This window comes from Trachinotus anak, unplaced genomic scaffold (genome assembly GCF_046630095.1).
Source record: "Trachinotus anak isolate AG129_WGS33_773 ecotype Australia unplaced genomic scaffold, CSIRO_AGI_Tana_v1 ptg000031l, whole genome shotgun sequence".
NCBI classification, from domain to species: domain Eukaryota; kingdom Metazoa; phylum Chordata; class Actinopteri; order Carangiformes; family Carangidae; genus Trachinotus; species Trachinotus anak.
In genome coordinates, this window is record NW_027273882.1 from 1,275,373 (window position 1) to 1,296,928 (window position 21,556).

General features: G+C 44.6%; 1 protein-coding gene across 8 annotated transcripts in view; it reads right to left on the reverse strand.

Annotated features, from left to right (window-relative positions):
- gphnb (gephyrin b) overlaps window positions 1–21,556 on the reverse strand; it is a 145,362-nt gene that overhangs the window by 76,408 nt on the left and 47,398 nt on the right. For 7 of the 8 annotated variants that reach the window (XM_071467723.1, XM_071467722.1, XM_071467720.1 and 4 more), the window contains exon 1: window positions 14,338–14,449. The exons of the other annotated variant lie outside the window; for it this stretch is intronic. In XM_071467723.1, coding sequence (XP_071323824.1) covers window positions 14,338–14,401 — 64 coding nt within the window. In that variant the 5' untranslated portion in view covers window positions 14,402–14,449. Of the gene's footprint in view, window positions 1–14,337; window positions 14,450–21,556 lie in introns of those variants that run through there. 8 annotated transcript variants of the gene reach the window in all.

The window sequence follows — 21,556 nt, forward strand, 5'->3', positions numbered from 1 at the left end:
ATCTGATCTGGTTGCTGTTTTCAGCTTCTTTAGAAAAATTGCAAATTGAATATCTTTGGGCTGTGAACTGTTGGTTGAACAGAAGAGCAAGAAATTTGAAGAAGTCACCTTTGGCTCTGGAGAACTGTGCGGGCATTGTCATAGACAAACCAATTAATCAGTCAATTTTGGAAATAATTGACTGAATAATGAAAGTAATTGTTAGTTCCAGCCCTACATCCCTAATCCCATTACATCTTAATACACCTTGCATGACCTCAAACATGCAGCGTTGTATAAAGGTAGACAAGGCCTGACACGGGAAGTGTTGCTATATTACCCCACAGTAATATCTTTTGAAGAGTGCCTTTGTTGAGAGAGACATACCTTACGCAGCAAACGCACAGAGGAAATGAACTCCTATGGATTAAAGTTACAATCAACACATTCCACACACTGCCAGGGCTTGTTGATGTGTTTGTTAATGTGCGAGTGGGTGGGTGGTAATAACATGTGTGTATGTGTGTGCGCGACCCATTCGACTCTCCTTATTTCCCAGGATGCTGAGTTTAACATGCCCACACACACGCACACGCACACAGACACACACACACACACACGCACACACACACAAACACACAGGGAGTGCCCCGGGCCTGGCTGTACTAATGAAGCAGCCTGTAAGCAGCTACCTTCATTACATTCAATCCTCTGGACAGTGTCAGCAATTACATTGCAGCTTCCCACTGTCAGAGCTCACACATGTACACACACGCACACGCACACACATACACACACAGTCAGTTGGAAACTCGTCCTTCTTCTCAGGGCTAATGCTAGCTGGTTGACGCAGGGAGGAGTTCCTGCTCCTCTTCTTCTTCGGCGGTGGGTGGTTTGGCTCAGGCTCAGCTGTTTGAAACCTAAACCCCTCAATACATCTAACTCCGTCCCACCACCGCATCAACGCAGCCTCTGTGACGTCTCTCTATCCCGGCCTCTGTGGATTGCGAGGCGGGAGGGAAGCCTGGAGGCGAGGGGGGGAAGCTGCCTAATAGAGTGCTCCACTTGCCATATTTCACACATCTCATCACTTATTCCACTGAGACACACATACATGTACATGTCAGTGCGGGGGCAACCAAGAGGGAAGCCCCTGGAGGAGTCAGAGCATTCAGGGAGTTTTTGCAGGGATTGGTTTGACTGTGATGTTGTGTTGGAATTGAAACCTATGACTTCTAATCATTAGGCAAATTTGCATGGCGATAAATAAGTCCCATTTCCGCTGTCAACGATGTACAAATGTATGTGATATGTAGGTACAATCACAAATGCATCTTTCCACCCCCTAGGCTGCAACTACCAATTATTTTCATTATTGCTTAAACTGCTTGTTATTTTTTGTTTATAATGAATATATTATTATTAATATAATATTAATATAAATATTTACATGCAAAACTGCAACATCCCCCCGTTTGTGTCCAGCTTCCCTACCTCTCTCCCACTCATTTCTAAGTCATCTCTCCATCGTCGACGATATAATAAGGGCATAAAATTCCCCAATAAGCAAGAATTTATCATTTAGTAAAACTGTGAATTATAATTTCATCATCTAAGTGATGTTTTCAAATTGCTTGTTTTGACTGACCAAGAGTCTCAAAAAATAATCAATTTACTTGACAAAGAATAGCAGCAAATCCTCATATATGTGCCGCTCGAACGAGTTAAAGGTTGTCATTTTTTATGATCAATCAAATATTGAAATAGCTGCTGCCGATTGGCTAATTGGATCTCGCGTTTAGGTGCTGATAGCTAACTTGGACATCAGGCTTTTCCTGTGGAATTTCCAAGTGGGTCACTAGCATCGAGACTAATTTCTCTCCATAAATCTGCTGCCACAATAAGAGAAGACAAAATTTAAAAAAAAAAAAAAAAAGAGCAGGTGGGGCAATGAAGCAGAACAGAGGAAAGTGAGCGAGGAACTCCCTGACTCACTCTTTCAAATGTAAACAGTCATGTGCTGAGATTGAAAAACCACCAGTCATGCCTGTTGTAAGACCATAAATGATGCAAAAGGGCAGCAAAGCTGTCGAGCCATGCCAACTCATGTCAATCAAACTGGCTCTCGTGCGTATGTGTTGAGCATTTGTGGCTGTGATGTGTGAGTGTGTGGACGGGTGTCTATTAACATTTGATTCCCAGGTGCTATGATCTGAAAGGGTTCTGTGGTAGAAACGGGAAAGGCATGACGCTGAATAATGGAGGAGGGGAATGGGAGAACACGTTGACCACACACACACACACGCACGCACACACAGGGCCGAGGTCGGCCATCAAACACACCTCGTTAGGGAGAAGCTGGCTTCCTCCATTATTCACATGTACATGCTCCCCTCGTACTGCTCGCTCCCTCACTTTGCCGGGGAGATGGAGCGAGTTGAGTGCAGACAGACAGCAGAGGTAAAAAAGTGAGAAAGGTGGACTGAGAAAAAGAGGAAGAGAGGTGAGGAGACTGTGACAAAAATAGCGAGCGAGAAAGAGGGAGATGGCGTGAGATAAAATGTGATATATGAATAGGAAAGAGGACAGCGAATGCGTTATATTTATCCCTCGAGTCCCAAGTCGTGTCACACTCGTCCAACTCGATTTCAATCATCATTGCTATGGAATTGATTAGTGAGAGTGATGTAAATATGAATGTGTGAGCAAGCCAATGACTGATATAATTACTGTCAATTATGAATGCTATCGCTGAGTTTGCTCCATAGCAACTGTAAACACTGCAGGGAAAAGCCTTTTCAGTTGAGAACCATCAAAAAACAACGTTGACTCTGGCCTCTTTTTTTCCCTCCTCAGTGTGTCACCTTTGCATCTGTTGGTTCAAAAATAGAAACATTTCTCCCCAATTCAGACCACGGTGGTTCCCAGAAGCATGTGTCACACACATCAATCAAGGCGTCGCACCTCGACGTGGCTGGTCTCGTGGCCTCAGGCAGGAGGGAGTAATGGATGGAGGGAGGAGGTTTGAACAAGTGTCAAGCCAATGGACATCCTGGCAGCGTGTCAAGAAGGAGCGAAAGGGTCGTTGCCAAGGGTGACAGCCAGAAGTCACACGGAGCTACGCCTCAGTCCGGCGATGCTTTTCCACTTCCTTGGTGGAGCCGCTCATCTTCGCTCTTATGAATGGCTCATGTTAAGTTGTGCAGAGTGAAGCTTCCTAACCTCAAGCTTTTCTACTGTGTGTTATATGTGCGTGTATGAATGAATATGAGGGGGGATATATTTTGCAAACATGCACACACCTTTTGGGAGAAAAATGTTACATTTATTGTGCAATTTATTTAGTTGTCATAACTTCACTTTGACTTGTGCCGTTTCTTCTGTCTGTTGTATTCCACCTCGACCCTCTTCAAACTACACCCCACTGTTTCTCTGTTTGGCAAACAACAACAAAATGTCGAAATACTGAAAACCTGAGTGATGTTGACATAAATGAAGTTCCCCGTCTCTTCTTGCAGTGAAGCAGATTTAATAGCTCCTGCACTACATAGAAGATCTGAGCAGCACTGCTTCTCGGCCCCCCACCCCTCCACCCCTTCCAGCTTCTGTCACTGATGATAGTCCAGGTGGGGGAAGAAATGCTATGTGGCGCAAAAGAGCTTCAATATCTTATTGATCCACATTTAATATTATAATCATTCAGTTACTGGTGGATTTGTGCAAGTTGAAAATATGCTGCCAAAACCCATTTGTCCGCTCTGCTCTGTAACATTTAACCACTCAGTAGTTAGAGTCGCAAGGTGTTCCACCACTCATTTAGAACAGAAGCCTATATATGTAAAAAGAGTACTCCAGTGATTAGTATTACCCTTCTGAGTCATTTTTAACAGGCATGATCTTCAGAGCCACAGAGGACATTATACAACTGTTCTGTTCTCCATGACAAGTACATTTTCATTCATATGTAAAAAATTCAGCTCATTTAACTCTGAACAACGCAGATCAACATTTTTCCACTGGGCAATTTATTAACCTGTGTCTCCGTCTGCCATTACCTGAACTTTAAGACATAAAATCAAACTGCACCCAAGAGCTGCTGAAAATCAGATGACTAATCTTAAAGGGGATATTTCTAAGTTCTCTCTGCCACTGAATGTGGTTTCTTGCCTGGAGCGGTTGGTGATGATTGTCACTTGACAAGAGCTTCAGCCATCATTGTGTTCACAAGGCAAGAGGTTATAATACGCCCTCTGAGCAGCGCTACGTAACTATCAGAAAGCGACAAGATGGGCCGGGGCTAACTTTAGTAGAAGAAAGGACGCTACAGAGACAATATTAGCATAGCTTTCCACTGCTGGAGACAGCTCTTGGTGAGCGAAGTAATGAAGTTTGATGCTGAACTTGTTAGCTCTAAACTGTTAAGTAAACAGCTGCTAATGCTAACGTTAGCTATGTAGCAATGGCAAAACTTACAGATAGCTCCTTTAATGTTTGAAAGATTTTAACTAAATCTCTAAATAAACTATGTACTAAAGACCACAACAGATCCAGAGTCCAAGATCACCCCATCCGCTCACTCATTCATGCATCACTTTGTACACAACACTCAATTACTCAGTAGTGAGCAGTAAATGTAACCCATCTCAAAGGGGCCCCCAGGCTAAAGAACAATCTGATCACATTTGGGAAAAAAAAGTTGATTTGTCATTTATATATAAGGAAAAGAAAAGTTTCATGTGTCTAATTAATTAATTCAGCAATGTTTTATCTCCACAGCAACAGCGGCCAGGTGAAACATCCCAGGCCCTCATGGTGTGACTGTAGGCAAACTAATGCGTTCATTTCGATTTGTTGCCATTTGTGTGGTGATACAGTTTAAATACAAGGTCAAGTTCACTTTTAAAATGGTACAAAAGGGAAACACTGTAATGCTGAGCCTGCTCACATTGTTAGTGTTGCCACTGCTCTCAATGAATAGCGCCCCTGTGACATCAGCGCCCAGTCAGCCCGTGATAGATGCTGGATACAGGCGAGCTGACCTCCTCCCCTGAGTGAAACATGAGAGAGGTGTACGTTTCAGACACCTATTAGATGAGGACTGATAAAGACGCGAGGCAGCACCGCAGCACACGAGGCCACTGATGAATCAATGACTTCTTTTTTTTTTTCTTCCTTTTTACGTTTTTTTTCCTCCGCTCCCTCGTCCTCCTGCATCCTTCGCTCGCTCCGTCCCTCCAGCCCTAATTAACACCTCAAGCCAGGACACGGGATCCAGTGGCAGCAGACCACAAGAGTGACTCATCAGTTAAAACCCACCGCTGTATCTTTTATCTCGATCTCTATCGCCATCACTCAGCGGCTTCTCTCTTTGCACAGGTTATCGCAATGGAGCGACCCGAGCAAAGGAGGGGGGACCCAATCGCTGTCTCTCCAGGGTAAAAACAAACCAGGAAATGCCTTTTGTCTCGAAAGTAAAAGGTTCTTTGAAATGTCTCAGTAGGTGCTGTGTAATTAAGAGATTAAGTTTCCCAATTAATGTATCAATTTTGAGAAAAACATAAAAGAATTTGATTTGATTTTAACGCTGAATAGACGTTGCACAATAACAAGAGAATGAAAGATTTTGAAAACCCCAAAATATTTCCCAAAATGTTGGAGCAAAAGAAAAACAAGCTTTGAGTGTTACTGTTGTAGAACAGCCACGATATAAACGCAAACTATTCACTGTGAAGGGAAAACCTCTCACAGGGAATGGCTTTGCGAGAACACAAACTGAAAATCTGTCCAGCGTTACTGAAAAGGAGAAGATGAATTAGCGTTTCTTTAAACAGCTCCATGTTTCTTTTCACTGTCAACCAACCAGAAAGCAGCAGAAACTCACAGGAAACTACAGAAAGTGCAGATGTATCTCTCCTATGCCCCAACATGCGGTCACTTCTCTGAGGAGGTGCATCTAAAGCTACTATGTGTAGCATTTGCAAATTTCCATCTTTGTCACCTCTCAGTGGTAACATCAGAAACGAAAAAGTAAGACGAAAAATTCTACAAATGCAAGTGATGCTCGTTTTCCACAAAGCTCAATAACCCTAATAACATATTGCCTAAAAACGGAATCATTTCTTTTGACTTCAGCAGGGACGGTCTGTCAGGACGTGGTAGACCCTGACACAGCCGCTTCAATCAGCAGCCGCCAAAGTCCCATGAACAGGTGAAGACTTGTTTAGACAGGAGCCATTTCAACAGCATATCTCTCTCCGATACACCTTTTGTTTTTATAAGCACAACTTTTGCTTTTGTGTCCACTCCAAACAAACCAACCGCTAATGGAAACATTGTATGAACTTATGCTAGACGACGCAGGCTAACTGCACGCAATATACATGCAAATCATAAGAGCGCTATCAGCATAGGTGAAGAAAACCTGTGCGGAAAACCTTCTAAACAATGCTGCCTAAACTAAACAAGCGTCAAGTCGTCCATTTAAGAGCAATAACATTATTTGCATAAGAGGAATACAGAGACGCCTCATTTTGGAGCAGTTCCACTGGGTTACAAATATTTGACTTCTCAATAGCTTTTTGGCTGTAAAAAGAAGTTGCACATATAAATCATATATAAAGAGGCTGGGTGTAACTACCTCTCCGCCCATCAACGGCTCGCTGGAAGGGGGTTACAACTCATTTCAGAACAGTCTTTCCTGTTTATCACCAATACAAAAATAGAAAACAATAGCTTCGAGCTCTGCATGTCCAATGCCTGTTTTTCTGTCAAAACAAGATAAGTGCTGACACTAAAAAGCAGCAGCATTTCTCTTGCTCTTTTGCTTACTCCCAAAAAATATTGAGCGCAATCTTCCTCTTTTTTTTTTTTGGCTACGCTAGCCTCCTGTGATTATCACCTCAAATGAATGACAGACTGTAACACTGCTTTAGGCCAGGAGGGAGTGGGAACCGACCAACTCTCCTACACCTACGCATCCAGTCTGGGAATAGCTTTCCAGGCAGCCCCGATGGAGCTCTTCTCTGGAGAGTTGACAAGAGCGTACGAGAGCGGAGGAGACTCTGCTCCTTGTCCGCCAAATACCGTCTGCCTCTTGTTGTAACTCGCATCCCAATTAAAGACTATTTACAGTGAGGGAGGATTATTTCCATGGGCTATGAAAGCAGAGAGAGAGTGAGACAGAGAGAGAGAGAGAGCAAGGGGTGTGTGCAAAGGGGAGGAGTGTCACCCCCCCCACCCCCCCCGCTCCGACTCACTCTCCACTCCCCACTACTCGACGCTGAAAATAATTCCTTTGCAGTGAAGACTTAATTCTCATTCTGTGTTCGTGTCCCTGATCCCGTATTGTCTATTCTGGTCATATGGTCTGCCTTCCTTACTGCTGTCCACTGTGACAGCTGTGTGTGTGTGTGTGTGTGATGCAGAGAGAGAGAGAGAGAGAGAGAGTGAAAAAGCAAGTGAGAGAGGAGTCAGCCCGTGTTTTAACTGGTACAGCGTGAGCCCCACCCATACAAAAGATAAATCCTTGTCTGACCACATGTGAACAAAGAGCTCAGACATTTCTAGAGTCCAAATAACAGCAGACAAATCATCCAGGCTTTTGCGTAACAATGTTCAAAATTCTCTAACAGTGTCACCAATTCCACTTTTTGGGGCCTCAGGATTACAATATTATTAACATTTCCAATTTTACAGCCCGTTCAAAGCCAACATTATCAATGCTGATGCAGGTAAAAACCATGAAAGTCTGCAAAAGTACAAAAGAATCAATCAGATTTGGCTTAAAATTATCTAAAAAATTGGAACTGGATCAGAAATGCCCAAGTGTATGCCCAATTTGTGTGCCCCCCCCCCCCAATTTAGGTCCTGTCTTCCAAATGTATCCCTCTCAAACAAGCATATTGTTGAACAGATGCCCACATATTGTTGCATGGGAACACCCCAGTAGCAGCTTAGAGATGATTCAACCACAGACAGACACACACAGTTGGGTCAAAGCAGGAAAAAGGAGGAATAAAATCATGCTAGTGGGTAGACACACGCCTGGGGGCTCTCTGATTCCCATCCAAACCACGTATCTTTATATCACCAGTGAACCGAATGTTAACATCTATTTTGTGTTTTTGTTATAGAGTCATGATGTCAGCGGTGTCAGGATATTACGTTTGGCTGTCTCATCGTCAGCAGAGTGGAAAATGTGGAGGAATAATAGCGTTGTGATGCTAATGGGAACTCAGACAGACTGGTGGCCGTCAGGGAGCCGGCTATGACTTCACAGATATACAGGTGGGACTGTGTCTTTAAACGAGAAACTCCTGCCTGATCTCTCAATCTGTTCTGTTCAAGATCACATTGCTGAGTAAAAAAAAGTTAAAGATTGTCAAAATAACATCCATTTGATGTCCATCCTCTGTCTGCTTTGGAGTTTCAGTGTATTTTTGTCTTGTCCGTTTGGATAACAGGCCGAATCCAGACAATGTGATGTTACAAATGCTGCAAATGAGTTTGAGTGCAGAATGTTTCTGAGGCGTATTTTGTTTTTCACTCGGTTTAAATGGCAAAATCATCTGTGCTGTGGTCACTGCCACTGTCAACTGCTCTGTCGGCCTGAAGAGCGTGAAGTGTTTTCAAAAGACAGCAAGGATCTTAACCAGGAGGGTTCAACGTCACGATATTAACAAGAATACATTTCTTTAGTATCAACAAAACATCACAGCATGGCAGCATATTGAAATATATACTTGATGTTGAATGATATTCACTGAATGTGTTACAAATATTTTTCATGTTTAAAACTAGAACCTCAATAACCGATTTCATTCCATTTTAATCGCAATTTGCCTTAATTTTTTTTGTTTTTAGCTTTGATTAAAACTATAACCATTAATAATAATAGTCAATAATCCCACATGATCCCTCACTGGCCTCCCCCCAGGTAAAATAGCCAGTAGTGTTTGTTGCGACGTGAGGCCAAGCTGGAGGCACCATTTCTATTTCTGTTATATAGAAAATCTACAATAAGCCTCACTATGGTGTCCTTTGCAACAATAATACAAACAGAATCCATGATATCTGATTTCTCTAACAACAAAGGCCTAAATAGATCAGAGTGCAATGCAGCCATCAGACATGTTGCACATTGTGTTAAGCAAAAGGTTCAATTTTTATCGAATGGAGCTCAAGTTCTGCTGTAGTGCCACTGAAATGTAAAAGCCAAAGCTGAAACACATTCCCTGAACACTAGTGGAGCGAAGGTATTCTGGGAAATGTAGTAGGTTCCTCATTGAGAACAGAAGCGGACAAGGCAGGATGGGGGGGGGCGAAAATAGAACCAAATCACAATACAATCACAAAATATCTTCAGCAACGCAAAATGTCACAGGGTATCAGTGGCTGTAGATTTCCTTTAATTGTAAAACGCTTGACTTGCAGTGTAGACAGTGGATTGAGTCACTCAGGCAGAGACGCTGACAGGAGATAGCTCCATAACCTGGCAGCCACCCACGCCATTCGGAGACAGATGACGGCGTCTCCTAGTTTTGGTCAAGGTGTCTCTGGCACGCTATCCCGCCTCTCGCTGACTTGACTCCTGTTTCTCTAGCAAGCCTCTTTAGCCCCTGAGCTGTTAAGGTGAGCTTGGGACCAACTCCAGAGATCAAATCATGTGGAAAAGCAGATTAAATAGTTATTATCCTATCTGCAGCCAGACAAGCGAAAACATGAGCAAGCACGCATACATGTTCGCAAACCCACACGTGCACGCACACACGCGCGCAGAGAGACGCACACACACGCATGTGATCTACACCAAAGGATTATGAACACACATTTAGATTTGGAGTCACTGCAGACACAACATGTGCATATTCTGAAAATGATGCTCCAAAAACCTTTTCTCTGGCTGCTGTCTAGGACAACCCTTCATGCCTTTAACACACCAACAACATGCAGACCACGTATGAGTAAGAAATGGACCACCACAACGCCAAAATAAAAGCTTCCACCCATTCTGTGGGGAATCACAGAATTAGTTCTACTTAACAGAGGGATTGAGAGACCGATCTAAATGTGGTTGTTTTGGGAAGCCTGTCTGCTGTCGATTCGTGTCTTTCTGATAGACATGTAAGTTTGGAGAGCCGCCCACACATCCCTGAGCCTCTCTCAGTTGTTACAACCAAGGGAGATAGAAAAAGAGCAAAAAAAAAAAAATGGAAGAGAGAGAGACAGATAGATAGAGAGAGAGAGAGAGAGAGAGAGAGAGAGAGAGGGGAATAGGGTGAGAGGGAGAGAGGAAAAATGTGTGCTGTCTGTCGCAGAGTGGAGCTTTCCTGCCCTAGCTCCTCATTGGAAGCTCTGTGCTGAGAGTGTGTGTCCACGTCTCTTTGAGGAAGGGCTGGAGTTAACCCACACACTCTCAGCAGCCAGCATCAATGGGGCTTTCTATGGGCTGTGAATCAAGCCACACATCCAAGAGCATCCGTGGCCCATGCATGGAGCGCTGCCGTGTAATAATACTGTATGGTCCCACACATACACACCGGCTTTATACAGATTAAAAGCCACTGAATGCCTTTTGCAGCACTCTCTCTCTCTCTCTCTCTCTCTCTCCCTTTGCCAGCCTCTCTCTCTCTCTCTCTCTCTCTCGGCGCATGATCATGGGAGGTATACATACAGAAGCTATATTTGGGGCTAGGGGGATTTGCTAAGCTGTGTTTTCCAGCCAGAGCTCAGTATTTGTGCACAAAGACAAAGAGCAGAGCAGAGTCACATGCATACCCACATACCGCACATGCAAAAGGCTCACACACACATTTCACACACACACACACACACACACAGTTCATGTTACATTTCGGCAATGTTTATCTATTCATATGTGCGCAAATATTAGAGTGCGGCATAGACGGGCACAGTCATCACACAGTTTCCTAGAAAAGTCTAGTTTTAAAAAACATATTCAAATTTTCCTCCCAGAGCCTCTTTAGTCACCTTTTAAAAGCAATAAAAGTGCTTATGTAAATTCATATTATATATCATGCCAAGCTGCACCAGCATCTCTACAAGAAAGGAAATGAATATGTCTGAAAACGCAGTTTATCTTTGATGTGTTTGTGTGGTCACAAACCTGAGGGAACAATTCGCCATCACCTTAACTCACGGCTGTATTTCTGCACACACAAATACACGTGCATCAAGCAATGCAGGCACGCATATTTAGCTTAAGTGAGTGAGTGTGTAGCTGAGTGCCCAGACCCTGAGGCGGACCCAGGGAGAGAGACATAGGACAATTAAAACTCATGCTAAACAGGAAGAAACACTGACAGCTAGAAACTGGGCACTGAGCACTCATGCATCAAAATACACACACACACTCACACAGGCACGTACGCACAGGTGGAAGGAAAAAATAAATAAATAAGAAAATACAAACACATCTCACAATAGGCTGAGCACAGCATGAGAAGCTTTCATCCACTCCTAACAAAGCTCACACTTTCAGTGTGACATCTTTGACAAGTGACAGTATGTTCACCCCAATTATCCTGTTTCAAGTACCTCACTCTTCTTGCAAATAGGGGTCTATACCTCTTAATTCACACATTCCACACATACATTATTTCACACACACACACACACACACACACACACCAACCTCACCTCCCTTGCACTGTGTGTCCAGGGTCTAAACAGAGCTGTCCCCTGGGCTCTGTCACCTGTCTAGAGGGATGTGGGGCTAAGTGATGGAGAGAGGGTGAGCCAAGGTCTCATCTGCTCCCTTGTGACCGAATGCGGGGAGTGGACGGATGACCTTTGACCCTGGCAGGGAGGGAGATTGAGCACTGCTTCAGGCTGCATTAGCATTCTGCTCACACAGGCCCCACACCACGGCAGACTAACGGCTTGAACACTGTGGATGTACAAGACTGAGGTGTGGCGACAAGGTTCTGCGTTGTAAGAAAGATCCAGTCAACTTGAATATTTGGAGCTTTGCTTCCTCTCGGCAGCTCGGCAGGGGAGCTTTTGCTGTCAAAATACATCATATCACAACCCCCCCCTCCCCTCTAATGAGGGAATCACACAGTACATCTTTGTAGCCATGAGTAATCCTGTCCTGATTACATTCTTAAAAGGCTAAAGGTCATGTAAAACATGGCAACTTAATGCCAACTTGCACGTCGCCCCCACCACCACCACCACCACCACCACCCTCACTTCTCTGCTGCTTTGTAACCCTGACAGTGCCAGCCCTCCTATTCTATATACACACGCGAATACATCAAAAAGACAAATAAGCCTGTCGGTTGTGTCTCTGCGCGTCTCAACATCGGCATATGTATGCGCGGATTGTCAACACCGCACAGTGAGATCAAACTGGCAATCTGTCATTTTGCTGAGGATACAGATGGGGGTTCAAGTGACTGATGACACATAGAGAAATTAACCCCCTCTGATAATGGTGTGGGCACTGATGTAGTGTTAAAAAAACCGGGGTTGGGGTTACGCTCTGACCTCCCCTTCTCAATATTAGGCAAACAACCACCTACCTAAACTAAAAGCAAGTGGGCAAGCATGTTTATTTCTCCCATCAAACACCAAAGCTTAGTGACCTATCTTCTCTCACATACTCTCCCAAGTTCCACACAGTGGTGTCAGCCCGAAATACGGAATAATGGAGATGATGGATGGAGGAAAAAGTGACTTCAGATGGGTTAATCCTCCTCGACATGCCTGGGTGTATCTATGTGATGCAGTATTTACCGAGGAAGGGTCAGTACCGCACTGATTTGTGAGTGACGCTGGATTTCAGCACCACGGACAGCGCTCTCCCTCTCTCCTCCAGCGAGGAGAGGAGGAGGAGGAGGAGGAGGAGGAGGAGGAGGAGGAGGAGGAGGCATGCTGAAGGAGACGACGGGTGGTTGAGGTGTTGGTGTTGTTGGTGGTGGTGGGGGTTTCCCTGGCAGATTTCAGGCGAGAGAGAGAGAGAGAGAGAGAGAAAGAGAGGGTCTACACAGTCATTCCTCCATCGCTACACATCGCCTACCACCTCCTCCGTGCTGGATTTCCATATGGAGGAATACCGTATGTGTGAGATCACGGCTTTCATGAAATATTGATCGACCCAGCCTCACACAGGATGGACAGGGGGGGGTGTGAGGAAAGGAGGGAGGGGGATATTCCTCTGGACATGCATCTACCCCAACACCATCACCACCCTGCTATCACAAAAAAAAAAAAAAAAAAATCCTGTTTCATCTACTTTCCGGTCATGACAACCACCGCTGGATTTGATGGTTGACGATCAGAAACATGACAAAGCAATAGGCAACACACACACACACACACACACACACACACAGACAGAAAAAAAAATATGAAGGCCGGCAGCGACCAGATCTAACACCATCCGCCGCCTCGCAGCCGCACATTGCATGCAAGCGCATCACGTCCCCAGCAAGTGAGAGACGCGCCGTCATCGCGTTGCATTTAGAGGAATGTGAGCAGGATTCACCGGAGCCCCGCCACACCGAGCCGGGGCCGCGGTCATGTGTCGTGTAAACTCCTCTGTCCGCGCTGTCATTCACAAAATGAGCCACATCCGACCTCTTACACGCATTTTCCACTGATTTTCCCACATCACCCAGTGCTCTTAATAGGCCAAGGATGCGCTCATCATCATCATCATCATCATCATCATCATCATCACCACCACCACATCCACATCCACCTTCAGCAGCAACTGTCGTGAGCAACACTTCACAAAAATCGCTGTGGTCAGCTGGGTGTCAATAATGTAATCTATAATCTATATCCTGAGCGTCTCCGGCAGCGAACACAACACACGGTCAGCTGTCATTTTTCAGCTCTGACACGCAGATAGGGACATGAATTATTCAATGCACATAAACTGAGCTCTTCTTCTTCTTCTTCTTCTTCTTCTTCTTCTTCAGCAGGGGAAAAAAAAACACGGCTCGGTAAGAAATCTAGGCTACATGAGCGGACACAAACCAATGCAGAGCTCACATTTACCCGCTTCCACCGCATAAGCGCTGGGTGTAATTTAAGCATGTACACTTATGCATACCGGTAAGAGAGAGAGGGAGGGGGGGGGGGGGGGGGGGGGGTATGCAAAAAAAATAATAATAATAAAGCGAGGCTTTAAAATCAGCTTCGCCTTCAAGAGGCTGCAAAAGCCGACGAGAGACCGAGACCGAGAACCGCCGCCGCCGCCGCCGCCACCACCAAGCGAAAACCAGCCGACATGTATGAAGATCCGGGCGGGCAGCCGGCGGAAAATGAAGCCGTGGAAAATGTGAGCGAAATGTGTAAAAGAGGCGATGGGGATTTCTTTGCGTTTACCTGTCAAGACTCCGACCCGGATTTGGTGGTCGTGGTTCGTTAAAATCATCCCGTCTGACGCCATGTTCAGCAGCGCTGTCGCCCGCACCGAGGACTCACGGCAGGGCCCAGAGCCGATCGCATCGAACTTAGCGGGGAGAGGGAGGGGAGGAGGAGGAGGAGGAGGAGGAAGAGGAGGAAGCGATGGAGGAGGGCTGGGATACAGGGAAGAAAAAAAAAAAAAAGAAAAAATATATATATATATATGTAGAAAGAAATAAATAAAACAGCCAGACGAGATGAGTAGAAAGCCGAGCGATCATCGGGACACCTACAGATAAGCGGGCAGGATGCGGGGGCCGTTTAAACCGCACACATCACTCAGCTGGCCGCCTGCCATGGTAGTAGTGTGGATCCCAGATTAATTCTTATGGAGACCACTATTGATTTCCTGTGAAGGCTTTTAGGGGAGACAGACTAGCAGTCCGCCTGCAGATGCCACTCAGTTCTCTCATGTCATTCATCTGATGCCATTTTTCTGAAGCTGGAATTTTTTGATCTCCTCTGCTGAGAGGCCTCTAAATTGACCCCTTGATGAATAACAGTATCAGTTCTCCAATCTGGAAAGCATCATCTTGGGGCCCCATAAAAGTCCCTCAACCCCCACCCACTGATTTCTCCTAGATGAGATGCACCCCTGCTTTCAGAGATTAAAGGGACCCCTCTAAGAGCCGGCGACAGCACCCCAGAGATGTGTCGGCTACGTCTCAATGCAGAGGCTTAAGAGAAGATCACAGTCTGACCTGTAAAAACGCATCTACATCCCCGGGCAAAAAAAGCACCACTGCTATTTATAGACTGGCTGCACACTTCCATGGTGTATAATTTCTCTTGTTTATTCTCATGGAAGAAAAAAAAAATGCCCATCCTCCAGCTTCAGTTGGGAATCTATCAATATGCATAATTCACTAACACACGTACATGAGTAAGCCAGCAACCGTGGCAAGAAATGGGGCAACTCTTCCAGCTTGACTGGCTCACTTCAATGCCATGTCTGTGTCCGATGACCTCACCAAAAGAACTGACACCATTTCCACACTTTATATAGTCACCAATTCCCTCTTCCATTGTGTTGCAATTAGCAACAAGAGGTGTGTGTCTGCCAAGGACATGAAATAGACCCTCAGGGCTTATCTGATGTCTTAACCTGAGCTGTATTTTGATGCAGTATTTCCCTTATTTCCCATTTACTGTTTGTCCTACTGTACTAATTCACTCACTAAATCACTACAATGTAAGGAGGTGGACAACGACTCATCTGTTCATAAATTTATGACACAATGCGAATTCCACCCAGGTTAGCTAAGAAAAACTGTTGTTGTGACTGCTGCTCTCCTGACTGCTAATTGTGAGCTTAAAAAAAGTTTTAAGTCATATTTTTGTGTTACCGCAGTCCTGCACACGCAGACACAGTCACAGCAAATTGTTTCAAACATAATTTTATTGATCTTTACATAAACATGAGGAACAAAGTGAAATAATGTCCCTATAATGCAAATAATTTAAAATGACATTTTCCAATTATCTTCACAGATAATATATCAAACAGGTACCCACATATATAATGCATATTAAGATAAATATATGAGCATTAGCAACAGAGCAGAAATTGGCAAAATTAAAGGAATCATTCCATATTTTCTGAAAGAAGCTCATTTGCTTTTTTGTCAAAAGTCAGATGTGAAGATTGACACCAGGCATGTGTGTTAAGTGTTCAGAGGAGATTAGCTTAGCATAAAAACTGCAAACAACCTTCTTGCAAAGTTATAAAAATATGCCTACTATTTGCACACAAACGATGTAAAATGAAAATTTTAAGCTTTTACACGGAGGAGTGTGTAGACATGTATCTGGTCACGCGGTACTGTGCAGCGTCTCCATTGGGGTGAGTTCACTGTGACGGAAGCTGGCTGTTGCTCGCACCAGAACAGTTACAGCCAATTAAATTTGGGTAAAACCTCAAATTTCTTTTTGAAACAAGACATAAAATGTTGATTAGTGAGCTTTAGAGGTGTAGCTAGAATTCATTTCAAACTTTGGACAGAGCCAGGGTAGCTGTTTTTTCACTTTTCACTCTTTAGGCTAAGCTTAGCTAGCCTGGCTGGAGCGTCATATTTACCACACAGAAATTAGAGTGGTCTAAAGCCAGTGTTGTACTTTCCACATCTGCGAGTACACGAGGGTCCGCATAACCTAAATTTCATCATCGGAGGGTGGACGCGTACCAGATGTGCATCAGCCGGAGAACAATCATGGACGCTGAGTTTGAGGAGAGGCTGTGAGGAGGTCCGTCGCTACCCTCACCTCTACAAATCATCTTTAAAAGAACACAAAGTCAACCACATGTGGTGTAATTCTTCTTGCATGGTTGTAGCCGTTTCGATTTTTGATCAGTAGTGCACAAACTTCATGTGGAGTATAACTAAAAAGAACTTCATGTCCGTGGTTTCCACAGCTGTGCGTGTACATGTCCGCAAGCAAGAATAAGTGAGGCCTAACTCAAGGTAAGAAGGTGAATCAATTTATTTCCCAAAATGTCAAACTACTGCTTTAACACCAGGCTGAAAAGGGGTGTGTCAGTAACCTGTAACCACACCCCGTGGTGATGCCACAAAGTACTAACAGACACTGCTCCAAGGTGAGAAGTTAAACCAGTGGAGGTTAACACAAATAAGATTTTCAGCTGCTTTAAAAATCACTTGTTTGAAAAGGTTCAGTTCGTTTTTTTGTAAAAAAAAAAAAAAAATTAAATATGTTAAGTCAAACCAACAACTGTTCTTATAAGTTGACCCAGCCTTGTTGTGTCTGTGGAGAGGAACTAATTTGCTGGACCACGACATGTGAGGAGATTTTGCTCCGTGGCATCATGACAGCATCCACATCTGTCTGCCTGTCAATGATGGAGAGAGCCCAGTGCTCAGCAGGCCCTGTTAATGGTGAGAACCAGCATGCACCAAGGCATTGTATGCTTCTTCATACAGAGCAAACAGAAGCACTCTCTCTCTCTCTCTCTCTCTCTCTCTCTCTCTCACACACACACACACACACACACACACACACACACACACACACACATGCATGGTCCAGAGCTGGCAAGCTTTCCTGGAAGGCTGGAATTCCCTTGTTGGTGTAGAGAGAGAGAGAGAGAGCTGAGGAGAAGCAGAGATGTATGGAGTAAGGGAGGGAGGGAGGCATCAGGCTGAAGACTTTGTGGACCCCATCTGGTGTGTGGAGCACTGTGTTTATGTAGTGCCAGAGTGTGTACGCTTGTGCACAAGTGCGTATTATAATGACGGTGTAATTACCTCACCATCGGTGGAGCTGCTCGCTGTTCATGGGTAGGTGATGAGGAGGCCAGGGCCACCGCTCTCCCCTTTTCCCTCGCCATCCATCACAATAATAAGGGGAGCCCCAGCAGACGGAGGGAGCTGTAAACGTAGGCTTCCTCATCTTTGTGGTGATCCCAGGGAAGCCCCTGTTTTTTCCCCAAAGGCTCCAGCTGCAGTGGGGGAAGGGGTGGAGCGACCAGAGGACAGCATCTTTTTCTGGGTGTGTGTGTGTTATGCAACATTAGAGGTGCTTAAGCCCTGTCTTCAGGCTGCTGAGACGTGGCAGAGGGGAGAACCTCCCCCCAAAAAACGATATGGAAACGAGGCCAGGCCAGTAGCCGTACTCTGCATCAGTGTGAACACACCACACAGAGGATAACTTATTCAACAGCAAAGATTACAGGAGATATTTTTGGATGCTGTTTTATTGCTTCTATCTCATGACTCTCCCCTGAACTCTCTGGACTTGTGAAGAGAGCGGAAAAAGGTGCACATCCATCCATTGTCATAAAGCATGCAAGACATGGTCGCCAAAGAGCCATAAAGCTTTACTTCCACCCCAGTGAGCCCGAGCCAGCCCGATTCCTAAAAAGAAAACACCAGGCTAAAGTTGTTAAATGCATGATAAAGCATGAGTTCCACTAAGTTAAACACCTCTTTATGGCTCCAATGTTGTACCGCATCATTTTATATGGGTCAAATATTTAATTGAATATCAAACTGCACTTGATGTGCGTTTGATTAACCAAAGAGTATATTCATTTTTTTTTTTTGAAGGAGTTCTTACAATGTGATGACAATGATCAGAGGCGACAATTAGCCTTGTTAGTCCTTTAACCAATCATATGTTGTCTTGGAAAGGTGCCCTGCTCATGATGGCAGGCTGCTCCTCAATTAAAGTAAGGAGAAAAAAAAAGCAAAATAAGAAAAAGGAAACTTACCCTGAGGCTTATTCGACATTATCCCATGATGCCTTCTCCAGAATACCTGACTAAATCTGGCCTCAGCTGAAGAGGAGAAGTCAGCAGGGAAGAGGAAAAAAACAAAAAAAAACAAAACAATTATCCATCTGTGAATGAGCAGCAGACACTTAATTCAGGACTGCTGGGGACAAAGTCCCTTGTTTAGAGACAGTAATTAGGCAACAACATGGTGAGGAGGCTGGGAAGAGTCGGAGGCGGGGAAGAGTACACCTCTGGTCATCCAAGGAGAGAGAGAAATGGAGGGATAGAGATGAAGAGAGAGTAGACAAGAAGGGAAGAATGAGAGAGCAGACATGAGAAGGAAAGGCGTTTGTGTGTGTGTGTGTGTGTGTGTGTGTGTGTGTGTGTGTGCGTGCGTTAGGCAGCATTCTGATGAGTGCAGGATCTCTGCCGACTCCCACCACCATTACAGCAGCGCAGAACATCGCCCCAGGGCTTTGGAATCAAACCCATTACATCTGATACTGGATTTCTCTCTGCTCAGAATTAATGCAATGTGGACTCGCCTTCTCTAAAGCTGGCCAGTGTCGCATAGCATCGCTGCGCAAAGAGCTGCACCACAAGGAAAAAGAGGACAGGGGAGGAGGAGAGTGAGGGCCTGAGAGTCTGAGAGGGATACTGGAGAGGGAGGCTCGCTGCTGCTGGAGGGGTCATTTCATATTTCAATTTTTTTTTTCATAATATTGAAACAAGGGCTGGCTGTCTCTAATAACTCGCAGGATATATGGCACAGTGTACACATAAAGGGGCCTACGTATATGTTTATACAGGGGCCTTGTAGTCCATTTGCATAATTAACAGACTGGCATTTGAAAAGCAGAATGTCAGCACAAACAACCTTGGACACCAAACTACCCCGGGTCATTTTTTTCAGCCGTGTAATTGGCTCCTAATGCAGAGGAGTTAAACATAGAGATTTTCTGCCCTTAAAGCAAAAAAATCTCCTCTTGTTAATGGGCTCAGCACTCCCGGATTCCTGCCGGTGATTATCAGTCAGTTCGGACTTTTGTGAAGTTTAGGAAGGGGCCGCCGCTAAATTATGGATCTCAAAAACATCCACGTCCACCTTTGAATCCATCAAATCCTTCCTCTTGTGTGTATCTGCAGATTCTAATTGGTTTTAAATGAGGCTGTAAAAAAGTGTTGTCATTTTGTGCAACGTCTCTGGCGAGCCTGGCCTTCATTTTGTCTGAGCTGCACTGTAGCAGAGTGAAGGTAACACGTCCATCCATCTCCGCCTCCCTGCCCATTCGTAGTGACACGTCTGATGTAATGTTTGTGTAAGCGACCGTACTCTCCGTGGCTGCACAGCTGGCCTCGCACATCGTGTCGACGCCACGTCCTGAACACATCTCGCCCTGACAGCTACACGCAATCTCGGGCAAATTGGCAGAGTATAGGATGAAACTTTACATGAGGCAGCACCACGGCTGATACACAGCCAGAGAGGGGTTTAAACACACAGCCAGCGAGTTTTAGCTTTTAGCGAGTTTCTTTATTGAGCCATAAATGGTTAGCCTTTGATGCCCTTTTTGATAAAACCATTGAACTTTGAGCCTTATTAGGACTATACAGAAGATTTAGTTTTTATATACAAACCATGCGAGTCCAACCAGACTTCAAATTTTATTCATGAACTTGCTAACAGGGTTCAATTTGCCAATTTATCAGATCTATACTGATTTTATTTGAAAGGCTGGACACCTGCCAGTTGTGCTGTTCTCTGCCATTGTATGGATGGATTCAGCTGAAGCAAAGCTACATAAAAATGCTATAAAATCTTATTTTATTTGAATTTATGTGTGCACATATTTGACATAACTATCCATTTATTGCTATGATAAATGTTTCACTGAAAAAGTGCAGTGGTTAACCCTGTGTTTGGCAAAAAAGTTACAATACTACCAGATGTTTATCTTCACAAAACAGCAGCCAATGGCTACTTTACAAATGTCTATTAGCTGTATAAAAGTAAATAAGCATATACTTAAAATAAATGTTCTGAATAACATTTATTCAGTTATAGTTGAATATTATAATGTTTAAATTAGAAAAGGCGCGTTCTATATGGAACCAATCATTTTCAAATGGAGGTAGAAGCTGTTTTTAGGTCATTTAAGGTTCAGTCCATGAAGAATCATCTCTTCCAGCAGTGGAGGTGCACTGTTGATGCCTTCAGATGCACAGAAATGTTCCGCACACTTGTGGCTGTCTCTTGTCATCAAATCTGATATGCAAGTCCAGGGAGCGTGAACTGAATAAAAAAGAAAAGAGGGGGGGGGGAAAGCACCCTCTGGCACCTGTCCTTCGAAGTTGTTCCCAGGAAAGAATTGAATTTGGGGATTTGCTGGACGCCTCGTGGCCTTTGGGATGTAATCTCACATCCACACACCTATTAACCTCTACCAGCAGAGAAGTTGGAATGACTTTCAAGCTCCAGTGGATCCAGTGCAGGATAATGACTGTGGTGAGTTCAGGTAATGTGGTTAGCGCGCTGTTGGGGCCAAGCTGTCAGCTTGGCGGGGATGGTAAGAAAGTTGGAGGAGAGAGAGAGAGAGAGAGAGAGAGAGAGCGAGAGAGCAGAGCTGGACCTGACAAGGCCTGGGAGCAGAGTCAGCGGCCTGGGATCAGTAGCATAGCCTGACTAGATCGGACACCTTCCTGCACAGAGTTCTCTCCTGAAGCCCAAACATCAAACACACACGAGCACATGTAAACGTAGACACGTATACAGCTACACATGCATGTGCAGAAATACGAGTATGCATGTACCCAAACATTCCCTCTATCCTCCTTGTTTCCCTTAACTCTTATCTAATTTATTTTCTTATTGTAGTGTGTTGCTGTTGGTCTCTGAAAGGTACTAAA